The 15,041-nt window shown below is 34.2% G+C and overlaps 1 protein-coding gene across 7 annotated transcripts in view; it reads right to left on the minus strand.

Annotated features, from left to right (window-relative positions):
* The window catches only part of FXR1 (FMR1 autosomal homolog 1), a 57,795-nt gene that overhangs the window by 14,436 nt on the left and 28,318 nt on the right, over positions 1-15,041 (minus strand). For all 7 annotated transcript variants that reach the window (XM_073896811.1, XM_073896792.1, XM_025878174.2 and 4 more), the window contains 7 exons: positions 12,673-12,744; positions 12,107-12,255; positions 11,791-11,884; positions 11,222-11,338; positions 9,740-9,910; positions 8,240-8,318; positions 4,528-4,637 (listed from right to left, as the gene is read on the minus strand). In XM_073896811.1, the coding sequence (XP_073752912.1) occupies positions 4,528-4,637; positions 8,240-8,318; positions 9,740-9,910; positions 11,222-11,338; positions 11,791-11,884; positions 12,107-12,255; positions 12,673-12,744 (792 nt within the window). The remainder of the gene's footprint in view (positions 1-4,527; positions 4,638-8,239; positions 8,319-9,739; positions 9,911-11,221; positions 11,339-11,790; positions 11,885-12,106; positions 12,256-12,672; positions 12,745-15,041) is intronic.

The raw sequence follows: 15,041 nt of genomic DNA on the forward strand, positions 1-15,041 counted from the left end.
AACTGCTAAGAAAAAAATCAGTGTAATTTGAAATACTGAGGTTTTCAATAACTTATTGTATCTGCCCTACAATTTAAGTATGCTAAAAATTTAAATTACCTTTAAAATAACCAGTTTATATAAGATTTTCTAATTCCTAATTCAGTCTTTCTCCATATATAAACCGCCTTTTAATGAAATTTTCCTTCAAACTGGTATAAATTTATAGACCAGATAGATCACATTGGTAGTGATGGCTTTAAAAAGGTAAAGCACATTAGGTAGGTTATCCCTAATATGTGCTCACATAACAAAACTGTGAATGTTGTATACTGGAAGTAGTGCTTCCTGACCATTAACAGTGTTAACGTACAGAGTACAAATATTTACACCATGTAAAATAAAGGAATTACTGATATGGGCAAATATTTAGTCACCAATATTAAAGCCAATCAAAGGATTAATTTTGCTGAATTTATAAAGAAATACACTTCTACCTTCCTAATGGCTAAGGAAAAAAGGAGTAGAGCCTAAATAAACTTCCCCAGGCAGATTCAGTGTCTCATTTTCTTGATTCTACAGATGAGTTCCTAACAGCTATTCAAACAGATTGGCTTAAGAGGGCATGAAAAAAAGGACTATAACTGAAGCTTAAGAAGTAAGAAGTCTTGACTCTGTCCTCAGGAATTCATGGGCAGGTAAGAAAGACAGCAAAGTGAATGAAAGATGGAGGATTAAAAAAGATCTAAAATATTTTAAGCACATACCATATTTCTAGGAGTATATTATTCATCTGTATCTTATTTAATATTCATTTAAAAGTAACTTTAAGAAACACTCCAATTAAAAAAAAAACTCCAACAATTTTACAGTTGAGAAAGCAATTTGCCCCAAAGTCATACAATTAGCAAATGAGCCAGCCAATTTCATATCCACTTACCTAATTCCAAGTAACAATCACTTGTCACTTGCCCCAATATACACTAATGAAAAAGGATAAATAAAATCCCTAAAGGCAATCACAATCTCAGAAAAGATACTAAACATTCCTGCAATAATCTTACTGCACAGCATTAGTGGTTATCAATGAAAAACACAGCAATATTAAGTAGAATGTGGATTATGCCATCCCAAATGTGGAAACTTAGGGGAACTCCTAAGAACATTATTAAAGTAAATGTTAAAAACAAACAAAATTTTACCAAGGAGGTAAAGAAGGAAAAGTCATTCCAGACAGACGATCTGTAAGGAGAGTAAGAGAAATACAATGCCTTGACCCTGAAGTTGAGATGCTATCACCAATAGTTACCTCCAAAGAAAAGTACAGTTAAGAATGCAACCTTAAAGGCATATTTTATGGAATACTTTAATGGCTACTATAGAGCCATAATAAAAAATTTGAAAAGTAAATAATACTCAATATACAAATTTGTTTCTAAGAGTTATTTCCATGAAATTTCTAGATTTTTTTTTTTTTAAGATTTTATTTGTCAGAGGGAGGGAGAGGGAGAACAAGCAGGAAGCGAGCAGCAGACAGAGGGAGAAGCAGGCTCCCTGCCGAGCAAGGAGCCCGAAGTGGGACTCAATCCCAGGACCCTGGGATCATGACCTGAGCCAAAGACAGATGTTTAACCGACTGAGCCACCCCGGTGCCCCGAAATTTCTAGATTTTTTAAAAAATGCTAAACACTGGTTACTTATATTTAACAGATTGCACTGACACTACCAACTAGCACTTGGGAAAAATAAAGCAGGATCCCTGGTTCCTAATACCTTACAAGCCCCCCCAAAAATTTACTGGAGTGAAAAATTTACATATTTTTTTTAAAGATTTTATTTATTTATCTGAGAGAGAGAGAATGAGAGACAGAGAGCACGAGAGGGAAGAGGGCCAGAGGGAGAAGCAGACTCCCCGCCGAGCAGGGAGCCCGACGCGGGACTCGATCCCGGGACTCCAGGATCATGACCTGAGCCGAAGGCAGTCGCGCAACCAACTGAGCCGCCCAGGCGCCCCTAAAAATTTACATACTTTTAAAAAACCTGGAGAATGAAATATAAATGGGTCTCTAAATGATCTACATGTAGGAAAGATCCTGCCAAGCAGGACACAAAATGCAAGTCTTAAGTCATAAAGCAAAAGCCTAAAAAAAATTCCAACATAAACTTATATTGGGGGGAAATAATCAAGGAAAAAGAGTATTTGCTACAAATATAAAAAGACAAAAGACTAGCTTCCTTAAAATGCAAAAGTTCTAACAACTTAGTAATAAAGGCAAAAAATATACAAAAGACAAGCTGCTTAACAGAAAAATTAAAATGTCTTTTAAGCATATGGAGAGAGAACATGTACACTGGAATGGCACTAATTAAAAGTTTGATAAAACTCTGTAATGGCAAGTATGTGGAAAATAGACCCATTTCCGACACTGGTGGAAAGAATGTGTGGGAAAACTAAGATCTAAATATTTAAATGCCTTTTACCCTTTGATCTAAAAAACCCATCCCAGAATTTACTCTCCAGTGGTTAAGGGATATTTGCTGCAGCACTGTTTTTAGTAGCAAAACAAAAACGTGAAAAGGCAACCAGCAACAGGCTAAAATCTCTAAGACACAATGGAGAGAGGAGACAGACAGGACATAGATACACATTTACTTTTCACACTATATCCTTCTGTGCTATTCTAACTTTTACATTAAGTGTATTTCTTTTACAGTGAAAAGCTCAAATCCAATCTTAAAAACGGATTGAAAATACTGAGCATCTAACTCTGTACACTTCATTGAGCTAGAGAGAAACAGAGAATATGGGAATTCAGACTTTATTTCTTGATTTCAGAGTTCATAATGTGGCTTGGTGAGATAACAAAAAAATATAAGGTTGAGAGAAAATCATTAAATACACAATTACATAGACAGTAATTGCTATGACACATAGGTGGGAAAGGTCATCTCAGGCTCAAGGTGGGTCACCAAAGACCAGCATAAACCAGTTATAAACAGTCTGTCAGGGGATTTAGACAGCTTAAATTATGAAATGGTGACCACAAATAAGTGAATACCAACCTTCAAATTTGTTTTAACATGCAATGTTCTGAAAATTTTTAAATTTTGTATACTATAGGTTTCCAACTTCTCATATCAAAAGATATAGCAACCAGATTAAAGCTAAGCAGCATCTGCTTCTTTTATAGAAAGAGACCATGTACCCTCCTATGTGTATCTTGTATATCCCAACCAGAAACCAAGTAATCTGCTTGGTTTCTATAAGCATTTAAGTTTCTTAACCCTGACACAGAAATGGGGGTAACAATAACCAAAACTACAAACAGTAAAGTTAAGTTCTTATTTATGAAGACAGACTTAGAAGAATTAGCTTTGCAACAAAATGTTAAACACTGGAAATCAACTAGGGATAAAACAAACTAAGAGTAGCTACTCATATCAAGCTAAGAAATTTATAGTTGACTCATATAATGGTCCTGACCAATAAACACCTTGATGTCCAGACCACTTTTATGGAGTGGTTGTATGCCAAATGGATCACCATTCTTTTATACATTAAATAGGGGGTATAAAGAAAGGGGAAAGTGTGAATTTTTATGACACCTCGATTTTAATCCTCTTCAGGAGGGAGGGTTGCTTCAAAGTAAAGGTTATTTGAGATTTATAGCAATTTTGGAAGCAGTGTAGGATGAAACAAATCTCAGCCACAAGTACTCATTTCTGTAATACTAAGTCCTATGTTAATCGTTTTGTTTGCTTTGCCTCTACGTTCTAATTAAAAGGAATAAAGGAAGTGGCTCCCTAACAGACATCTTTACAACATCCAATACTTGATGTGAGGTTATCTGAGCTAATCTTTCTTTTAAAGAAAATGCATTCTTTCCAACAGGCTAGTAAGCAAGAATCTATTGTGCAAAACTGAAGCTGCTTCCCGAGAGATAATATGGGAGGAAAATCCTTGCCTTATATTCATTCATAGGCATACAAAGTTTAAGCCACTGGAGCCAACAAAGTAAGAGATCCTTCAAGTTATGGATGAGGAGTAAAGAACAGTATTATAGACAGAACATGAACATGTAAGGAGACGGAAAAAGAAATTTCAGAAAGTTCGTGTCACAATAACGACATAAAAGATTAAAGATTTCAGTTAAGAAATGATCAGTGTTTTCAGATTCTAAAAAAGGTTAAGTACACAGTTATTTACTAAGAATTCCTTTATAACAAACTTAAGTACAAAAAAGAACTGTTAAAATTCTCAAATTGAAACCATTTTATCAAAAATTGGCTTTTTACTGAAGTACTGAGAAACCAATCAAGATCCCACGGCCCACAATTGAAAAATGACTTGTTTCCTTAAGCACAGAAAGCAATATTGTGAGGAATAAAATTAAAAAAAAGAAAAAAATCCACTGCATCAGACTGTAAGTAGTTCACTAGTTAAAACTCATCAAAATGATTTCCAAAATATAAAAAAACATTATAAATCAACCAGGAACAGAACACGATTTAAAAAGGGGGGGATTAAATTACATTTTAAATACTTACATCTTCTCTAGGTAGTTTATTTTCATTGTCTCCTTCAATTCTCACCCGAACCACACCAGATTTGTCCACTATTTCCTGAATGACTTTGCCATTTTTTCCAATTACTTTTCCTTTAATAAGAGAAAAAAAATATAACAGTAAGTTAAAACCAATACTGTTATCCTTCCAACACTAGTCCAAATAATTTGACTTGCTATCAAATTAAAAAATCAAGCAAATCTCCATCTTTTTATACTCTCAATATATTCACCCTGAGGACTACGGAGGAATTTTATCCTCGGTCTGAAAAACTTCCTTCTCTTCAGAGTGCCTAAGGCTATTATTAACTAGGATTGACAATGTTACTCACATGTAAGTCATTTTCCAAGTCTAGAACATTTTTTAATGTGCTCTACCATCATTTCTATATTTTTAAAATATCAATGTAACCCATTCCAAAACTTTGGACATATAAAGGCAAAAGAAACTTATTTTGGCACTGTTAACAAATTCAATCTTGCTTTCATATTCAAGTTGCTATTCATCCAAAACACACCTATTAACTTGAAGATACTTTTAAAATGAATACTCTCTTCAATGAAATGTTTGCGTTTAACATTTTTGACCAAGTTTTTAAGTACTTCATAGCTATACAAATACATATAGTATGTATATGTTAATGCTGTCTTCCTAGATATGAAATACAATATATTGACATAAATTCCAAATTATTTACCTTCTCCACACTTAACATTTAAGTGTGTCAAACAGCAGTTACTGAGTATCCAATAACTAAAAGAGAAACTAAAAGGGGGGGACAGGAAATTCTCTCCCCCTTAGGAACTTACAGCAAACTAGTAAAATAGCAAAGCAGTAATAGATAGTGTTACCTGGTAAAAGAAGTAAATATTCACAGGTAACCTTCCCCGTATGAAATAGATGTATCCCTTATAAAAGTTACTAAGTCCAAATCCCTCATTCTTTTTTAAATCAGCAATCTATTTCCAGAATAAATTAATTTCAGTTGAAAGGGGTTAAAATGGGAGTTAATTCCTATTGCATGCTTGAAAAAACAAGTTTCCATTAAAGAATAAGGGAACAACAGCAAGAGTAAATGGGTCAGTACAGCAAAGACACCATTACAGGATTTTCTATCCCTATTCTCAAACCTCCTTCCCCATTAATAACCCTAAGTTTAAAAGCAGCAGCAACTGAACAGGTAAAAAGAAAAAAATAAGAGTAGGACAGGGAATTCACATGATGTAGGTCTTCTCTGAGCAGCCCTAGCAGCAGTATATAAAAGCAACCTTCATTGTTAACACAGTGAAGCTCAAGCAGCAACTCCATCCTTGACCCTGCTAAAAATAAGCAAATGTCTTTTCGAAAATACAAAAATCAGACTGATATATCATAATCCCTCCCCCAGAATCTTTGCCCCTTCCTTCTATGAACTATACCAGTGGTGAGTGTACATCCATCACCCTTCTGGGGTCTGTGGCAGGGACCTACCTGAAAGTTTTATTTAGTCCCACCAGAGACCGTCAATATTTTAAATGATCATTTCCATTAAATTCCAAAGCATATTGACAAACTGAAGCAGACCTGTAGTATAAATTGAGCACTGAGCATAAATGCTGAAGGGACAGAGTAAAGAAGTGATTAAGGAAGGCTTCCAGGAGGTGAAAAGTTTCAGTTTATTTTTAAATCAACGTTCATATAATATTTTTCTTTTGACTTAGGAGGGGTGGCTATGGTCAGGGGTCTAGAACTCTTAGAACCCAAATGTGTAAGAGAATTCTCTTGAACTTACCCACCAAGTAGTCCTCATTCCCTTTTACTCCTCAGTCCACTTTTTCTTTTTCACTTGGACTAAGAATGTACTATTTTTCAAAAGACTGCTTCACCCATAAAACATTTTGGAGGGAAATGTATTATTATATACAACAACCAAGAAATCATTACACTACCTCTGAGTATTTCACCAACATATAATAGTTGCTGCTAATGTGTATTTTCCGAAGAGTCCCAAATAACCCACATCACCAAAGCGAACCAAGACAAGAGTAGAAGAAAAGAGACATGACAAGTACATCATTGCACAGACAAATGAATAAAGAGAAGAACCAGAGAACTACAAATATACCCAATTTCCTTATTTCTGAAATATCAGGAATTTTTACTCAAAATTAACACTATCACAAACTCTGTAAGACCAAGGCTCTCTTCTATAGAATTGTTGGGCTGGAAAGAACCCGGATTTCCTTTCACACCCTCATCTCCAAATCAGTTTTACAAGTGAAGAAACCTAAGTTAAATCTGTTATGTAAAGCAGCAACCACAATGTTACTACCAACAGGTGTCAATAATTGTGATTTAAAGAAAATAGGGGATTCGTTTTCAAAAGCAGCCTGTTAAAGGTGACTTCATTTGAGAATGATGAACATTTGATATTTTGTACCTTAATATTTGTTAGAATTATACAAAAACTCTTCAAGCTTATACTTAATTTTAACATCTCATCTCTCCAGCAGTTCAACCTACAGTGAACAAGAACCAATAAAATGGAGCTTACTTATCTGGCACTATGTCATACCTGTCCAAATGCTTGGGAGAAGTAAGAGACAAACTAATAGTTGAATACCAAGAAACTGTCCAAGTTCTTCTTCCAGAGTATGCTAACTTGTTACTAGTCAAAACAAGCATCTTTTTAAAGTGGAAGTTTTGATGTGTTTTCTATTAAGGTTTTTTTTTTATGAAATAGGATTTGACAACTAGAACACCTATAGCAAAAAAGTCATTTCCAAAAGGCAAAACAGGCCTAACTGTATATAAATGGAGCCCAAGAGGCTCTGTTTCAATAAGGTCAAGAAACTCATCAGACACAGCAATGGACAAAAACTCAAGCCCCTCCTAGTAAATGTCTCTGCTTTATGTTAATGCTTACTTTTAAAGGTTTAGGATAATCACAGGATTTACTTAATACATGACCAAAATTTTTCCATTTGTCTCAAACAGCATTTAAAAGGACAGATAACACCAATGTAGGGAATATTAATAACAAAGCTATTAAACAACTCACCCAAGCTATAAAGCTCCTTTAACTACAGCTTCAAACTCAAAATTCTGTCACTTTAACTTATAGCCCATGGGTTCATAATTTCCATAATGGTGTCAGAAACTTAATAGTGAATCCTCCCCTTCTATCATCATCACCATTCTTCTCTCCTGCCCATGACTTCTTACCTTATTCTATGCCTTTGCAACAACCAATTATTATTTATTCAGGGCCTACTGTGTAGAAGTTTATTACCCTATTGTTAGTCCACTCTTACTTTTTCTTCTGCACTAAACAAAAGAAAAAAAAAAATCACAAACACCTTCTAAAAAAATACCATGACAATTTTGATGGACATATGAGTGATAAAAAAAACATTAAGTGAATAAGAAGAGCAAGCCCAAGGGGTGAAATGGCTTTTAAGAAATGTAATGACAAACTGTTATAAAAATCATGGGTCGTATTAGTGAGGCACCCTGTACAGAAGGAAATATCTTTACTTTTTGTTACGATAATAACGAGATACAAGTCACATACAACATCACTAAAAAATTAAAAGTACGGCTATCAAATGCTCCATGTAACTATAAATACGGTATCAGACAAGATTAAATTTCAATTAAATTGTTGTATAATTAATAACATTTAACTTATTTAACATTTAGTAGAAATACCTACCAACAAGATTCCTAGGAACCTGAATAAAATCCTCCACAAATTCCAAGAAACCTCTAGCCTTTTTTACAGCATCAGCACTCTGCAGGAGAAAATAAACATAAAATATAACCCTGAAGAAAACCCCAATCCAAAAAAAAACAAAAAAAAACAACCCACACAAGAAATGAGAAATTCTGATTTATTATGCTCTAGTACAAGATTCTGCTCAGCCCACTAAAGTGACATTTCAGGTCAAGTAATTCATGAAGTGCTTTAAAAAAAAAAAAAAAAAAAGAATTACTAAAAGACTAGGAAAACAACATAGTATTAGAACATCTCTAAGGGAAGGGGAGGGAACCCTAAGCTGAGAAAATAGAATTTAGCTTACTTACATTAGCCAAATTTTAACCCAATCGTAAATATATTTGGTCCATACTCCCATGTTAAATTTCTCTAGGTGAATGTTAAATACAAATTATTCATATTGTCTACACTGTCCACACTTTTTTTCACTCTCAACATAAATTATTTAAAAAGCTGTTTTTGTGGAGATGCATTTTTTTTTAAAGTACCTACTGATAAGATCATTAAAATTCCTAACTTCTAATGGGTAAAATTTTAAGACTGAAAGACTGGGGAAGGGAGCCTCTCTACAGGGAATCTATAGTTCTCAGGAAGTTACCTTCCACTTTTACTGTTTGTTCTTTAATAACAACAGATGAAGTGTATTGTGTGCTCATCATATCATGTAACACAAAAATTTTAAGTATATTTAATCCTCACAGACCATAACATAAGCACTACTATTTTCATTTCTAAATGAGGAATTTATGCAGGGAAGTTAAGTAACTTTCTCCAAGCTCACTCCAAGTGGTAGAGACAATTCCAATTCAGACAGTGTGGCTCCAAAGCCTTCTGTCTTAATTACTGTATACTGCCCACTTTTAAAGGTTTCAGAAATAAAATTTGAAAAAAAGAAAATCAGGCTTCTAGTCAGATTCACTATATAACCCAGCTTTTCATGAGAACAACTATGTATGAAAAGTCATGACTTGAGGGGCACCTGAGAGACTCAATTGGTTAAGTGTCTACCTTCAGCTAAGGTCATGATCCCAGGGTCCTAGGGAGGACTGGGCTCCCTACTCAATAGGGAGTCTTTGTCCCTACCCCCTTCACTTGTGCTCTTTAACTCACAGACACTCTAATAAATATTTTTTTTTGGTTTTTTTTTGTTTTTTTAAAGATTTTATTTATTTGAGAGAGCGAGAATGAGAGAGAGAGAGAGCACATGAGAGGGGGGAGGGTCAGAGGGAGAAGCAGACTCCCTGCTCAGCAGGGAGCCCGATGCGGGACTCGATCCCGGGACTCCAGGATCATGACCTGAGCCGAAGGCAGTCGCTTAACCAACTGAGCCACCCAGGCGCCCCAAATAATATACAATCAAACAATAGTTATAATAAAGTTATTGAAAAAAATTTTTTTAAATAAAGTTACTGAGATGGGGGACAGACTATAGCTTACCTCTCCATAGATTCTAAATGTTCCAGTATCTTCATCTAGCTCAATAGCTGTAACTCCAGGAACCTTCCTAGCTTGCTGTATGTTACTACCATGTGTTCCTATTGCCAGGCCCATCAAATCTTCTCTCACAACAAATTCCTCATGAAAAGCTGCTGCAAGTTGTTTTGTGCACTAGTAAAAGAGGTATATTAGAACTTATATTACAAAACATCAAAAACAAAAAGTTTTTCATATACCCATGTTTGTAGTATTCATAATAGTCAAGAAGTGGAAGCAAACCAAATGTGGACTGAACAGATAAACAGAATGAGATATAGGCATATAAAATCATTCAGCCTTCAAAAGGAAATTTTGACACATGCTACAATGTGGATTGAGGACACTGTGCTTAGTGAAATAAGTTGGAACAAAAAAAAAATACTGTTATGATTCCACCTATACGAGGTTTTTAGAGTAGTCAGATTTATAAAAACAAAAAGTAGAATGGTGGTTGCCTGAGGTGTGCGGGGGTGGAGTGGCTGTCTAATGGATATAGTTTCAGTTTTGCAAAATGAAAAGTTCTGGAAAGTGGTTGATTAACAACATGAACAGACTTAACACTACTGAACTACACACTTAAAAATGATTAAGTGGTAAATTTTATGTTGTATTTTACCAAAATTTAAAAAAAAAAACTAAGAAAAAAAAGATACTCATTTGGGATCATATAAGAGAAAAAACAGTTTGATAAGTATATTAATCATGATCACAGAAAATAGTTAATTCTAAAACAATTTTCTGGAATTACTGATATAAGGAGTTCTCCAACTCAGAGGATTCATTTTTCAATTCTCACTCACCATATATCCCTTGTTTGGAACCTTTCAAATTATTAACGGTACTTGCAAATACGTCCTAAACATATAAAGATGTTTATATACCTCAATTTCTCTAAGATCTGAATGTGGTGCATGGGGGAGGGGGAAGAGTCTCCTACTAGTGTGGCAATGAAGAATAAGAGAAAACAAAGGAAAACCTTAGGATGGGATAGAAAAGAAATAGGCTCTTTTTTAAAACGTACATGCTATGTGTCCTCCCCTCCTCTCTTACGTAAGAGTTATTATAGTCAACTAGTTAACTAATGGAAGTGTGTTATGAATGACAGCTAAAAGGGTAGTAAAAAAAGGTTAAGGACAGAGTAAAGAAAAACCAGGAATACAGTTCTACTAGATATCTTTATGAGTTTCTAAGTTCTTTGGCACCTGTTATCTAAGTCTTAACAAAAAAAAAAACTCAACAGGCATTTAGCAAACGAAGGCTGTTTGGGGAAAGTAACAGAAAAAAAATAATTGTTCTAAGGGCACAATGCCTCCTGGTATTAGCCACAAAACAGGTCCCAAGTTGCCTTACCTAATAGTCAAGTAGTTTAAGCCAGGGAACCTGAATAATATACTTAAGAAACTAAATGGGACACACAAAAAACCTTCTGATAAACCCACTTACTTCTAAATGCTTAGTGGCCTCTTCATTTCTGGACATAAGCATCAATTTCGTACGAATACTTCGCAAATGCATGTCACTTAAAATATTTACTCTCTTCACAGTTGCTTCGCTGGCAGACTATAAACAAACAAGTTAATCACTCAAAAAATCTTATTTTTCTAGATAATACAAATAAGAACCTTGCACGTAAAGCTGTCCTTGACCCTCATCTACTACACTTCTCTCCCCCCCACCACGCCCCCTCCCACAGGTAACCCTACTCCCCACTCCCCTTTCTGAAGTCCCGTATTTAGTTCTGCTATTCAAATGATTGGGGTTGGGGGCAGGGGAGGATCCAGGATCCCACACATTCAGAATTTCATGTTGTTAAGAATGCCATATTAAGATTTTTTCCTCCTTATTCCACACAAAAGATAGAAATTTAACATTTTATAGCTGTAAAAAAAATGTTTCTTTCATATGCATTAACAAATACACTGCATACCAAGTTAGCTTTTATCTTTTCAAATATTTAATTATAAAATCTGTGAAATATCCATTGGCTACCTTAAAATATGTAGTTATCTTACCAGTATCATTAGCTGTGTGGTTTCTGGATGGTAAAAAATTCTGCATGCTCCTACTGCTTTTTTAAAATCTTTATGTGCATTTTCATTAGCACACCTAGGGAGAAATTAATTCATATTTAAGACCTAAATAATAAATTCAGAAGGCAATTATAATGCAAACTAAGTATTTCATTTTGACATTACCCATTAAAACTTTTGTTTACTAAAAAGATTATCAGAAGTTTTTCATTGGGTGTTTGGGAAAAAAAGATTTTTATAACACTAAAAAAATCCTCTTAATTCACAAAGCAATTCAACAGTAAACAAAATTACTCACGCCTCTCTCAAATCCTCAGGAACATCCACTGTGCATTTAAAGAAGGTATTTTTTTTGACAGTTTTATTTTGATTGACAGGTCGAAGTCGTTCAAATGTGACTATTTCATTGTAAGTGGCATCACAAGCAGCATATTCAATGACATAAAACTAAAAGACATCAAAATACTTTAAAAATCCCATCTGAACAAAAATAATGAGCTTTAAATGAAGTTCTAATTGCCTTGCTCAGCTTAACCAACAGACCCTCCCCCTTGTGGCACAATACTAAGCACAGCTTAGTTACATCAATCTGATTTGCCTAAACTAGATTATTGGCTCTTACAAGCATGAACCTTGGTGGTCCTCACATCCTTGAAGTGTATCCCTGAAGAGAAGCTTTGAGGTTTGCAAATTCAGAAAAAAAATAAATAAATAAATGGTCTAACGAATTTTTAAAATGTATGATCAATTATTTCCAAATTAGGCGTTTAAAAAAAAAACTAAGAATTGAAGTAACATTTACAGAAACCAAGAGCTGAGGTATTTCCTTGCACTAGTCACAATGCAAGTGTAAACATCACTTACTTCTCCTTTCATCATTCGAACTTTAGCCAACCACCATCCACATGGTTCTTGGTCATTTGCTCTTGAATATACCTGAGAAGAGAAAAAAAGGCCTTTATCCATTCATCCTGAAAGATTTCAACATTATAATGACTTACTATATATGCCAAATCCCATTAAACTCTAGAAAAATGTCACTGCACTAAAATTGATGAGCTAACCATAATTTAATAAAAGAAGTCATGTATCCTTAAATTTTACTACTGAAAACCAAAACTGAACCCTTTTTGGGTAATCTGGCTCCTTGAAAATCTAATTCCAAATTCATGAGGTTTTCCAAACATAAATATTATTTGAAAGAAGGCTTTCCACAAAGCAGTTTAACATAGTGCAAAACAGAGTTCTTTCACAGTTTGTCAATACTGTTCACTTTTAAGCACTGCATTCTGATGATTCAAGTATCAGACACAAGGATAAGCTAGAAATTATAAAGACATTTCAAATCTCATAACAATATTTTTAAGATGTTGAAATCAAGAATGGTTTTCAAAAAGAAACCCAATTTTAAAACCTTCAAGGATATGATATTTAGATTCCTTCCTGAAGAACCTAAATCAAATGCACTAAAATTGTTCAGCTGAATAAAAATTTAAATTATACACATTTAGTACATCTAGCACAGTACGTAAGAATCTTACAAACCTCTTCCGTAAAAAAAAATTATCTTATATTGCTCTGTATTTGTAATTATCAGGTATTTCGTAACGTGACACATTAGGGAAGTTTCCTTTAGGGATTAGAGTTATTTCTTATGGTACAGCATCTTGATATATTTTCAATATGTGGAAAATTGGGGGAAGGGGGAATCTGGGAAGAGACAACCAAGAAGAGCCCCATAAAAATCTTTTATTATATGAACAAAGGATGTCTCTGCAGAGGAGGAGAGAGAAATCTACCAATATATGTTAACACCCATCTTTGGGTTAAATGCAAACAACTACTGATAATAAGCAAATAGTTTTGGAAAGCCTGAAGCCTCACTGAGGTGATGTGAGAGTAATCTTGGAAGTGGGGGAATACTGGAAATGTAACTGAGTAAGCCAAAACCTCATGATCAACTTCACTGTGCACCATGATGGGAAAAAAGGAAGATCTACATACCAATCAGGCTCCAGGGGACTCAATTTTAGCTCTGCATTTCTTTATGAGCCCATCTATTTCGTAACTTTCATCCTTTCTTATAGTCTCCAAAAAACAATAAATTTTACTTTTTTTTAGAATAAAACAAAATTCATTCTATCTTGCAATTATATATCCAGTGGAATCTCTTATAAATGTAAGGGGAAATCTAGCGATCTTTTTTTTCTGTATCTTGAAACACTTCACTATTTCATCATCATTCATCAATTATTCCCAACTTAAAAAAAAAAAGAAGAATGATGGTATCACCTGGAAGAACACAACAGTGAAATATAGCGTTACTATTGCATCATCCTGTAGTTTCTTTACTGCATAGTCTTTCAAGAAAGTATAAAAAGACTGGAGACACCATTCTTGAAGTCTGCTTTTGGTTTTCACTGAACAGTTAAGAATTCAGAATTTTTAATTTTCCACCCATAACTGCAAAGACAAAATTTACAGAGGAAGGGCTTTCACAATTATTAGAGGAATCAGGACTGATGCAGAGACAGACAATAGCACTCTAGATTCTAATGATGAATGTGAAATTATAAGCAGAATCTCCCACCATGAAGCCTTCAGATGATGAATATTCCCAAACAATATACTTCTAAGTAGAAAAGGGAAATTTAGTATCCTCACCCAGTTAATCAAACTAGGACTTCATCATACAAAATCCTGCAACAAGACTCGGGACCATTCTGTTTTTCTAAAAGGACACGTGACCATATTCTTTCATCTTTTATGATTGTACACCAAAATGTACCCCCATACAGCTCATAAGTGGACAAATGCCAAAGGCAAAGATGACTAGAAACAAATGATGAAGACATGCAAAAAATTCAATGGATTAGTCAATGCAATTGGTTAAATATGAAAATGGTATAATTATAACACAAAGATGACTATGCTCTGTTCAATAAAATTAGAAGCCACTAAGAGTTCCAAAATATTCCTAAAGTACTGCATTTCTGATAATCCAAGTATAAGATGAACCAGAATGAAATGATAAACTAGAACTTACTAGATGTGTTTTAAATTTGATATCAGAATTTGTAACATGAATTTATTCTGCGTTTATGCATGATAGCTGATGAGAAGTAATATTTAGAGACCTGTACTCATTTTAGGTGTATGTATTTTCAAAACCAGGAAAATATGGAATAAAAAGTTGTATTTGTTATGCCTTTTTTTTTTTTTTTTTTTTTTAT

This window comes from Callorhinus ursinus, unplaced genomic scaffold, assembly GCF_003265705.2.
Source record: "Callorhinus ursinus isolate GAN/ISIS: 27379988/994484 unplaced genomic scaffold, GSC_fseal_2.0 scaffold1, whole genome shotgun sequence".
NCBI lineage: Eukaryota > Metazoa > Chordata > Mammalia > Carnivora > Otariidae > Callorhinus > Callorhinus ursinus.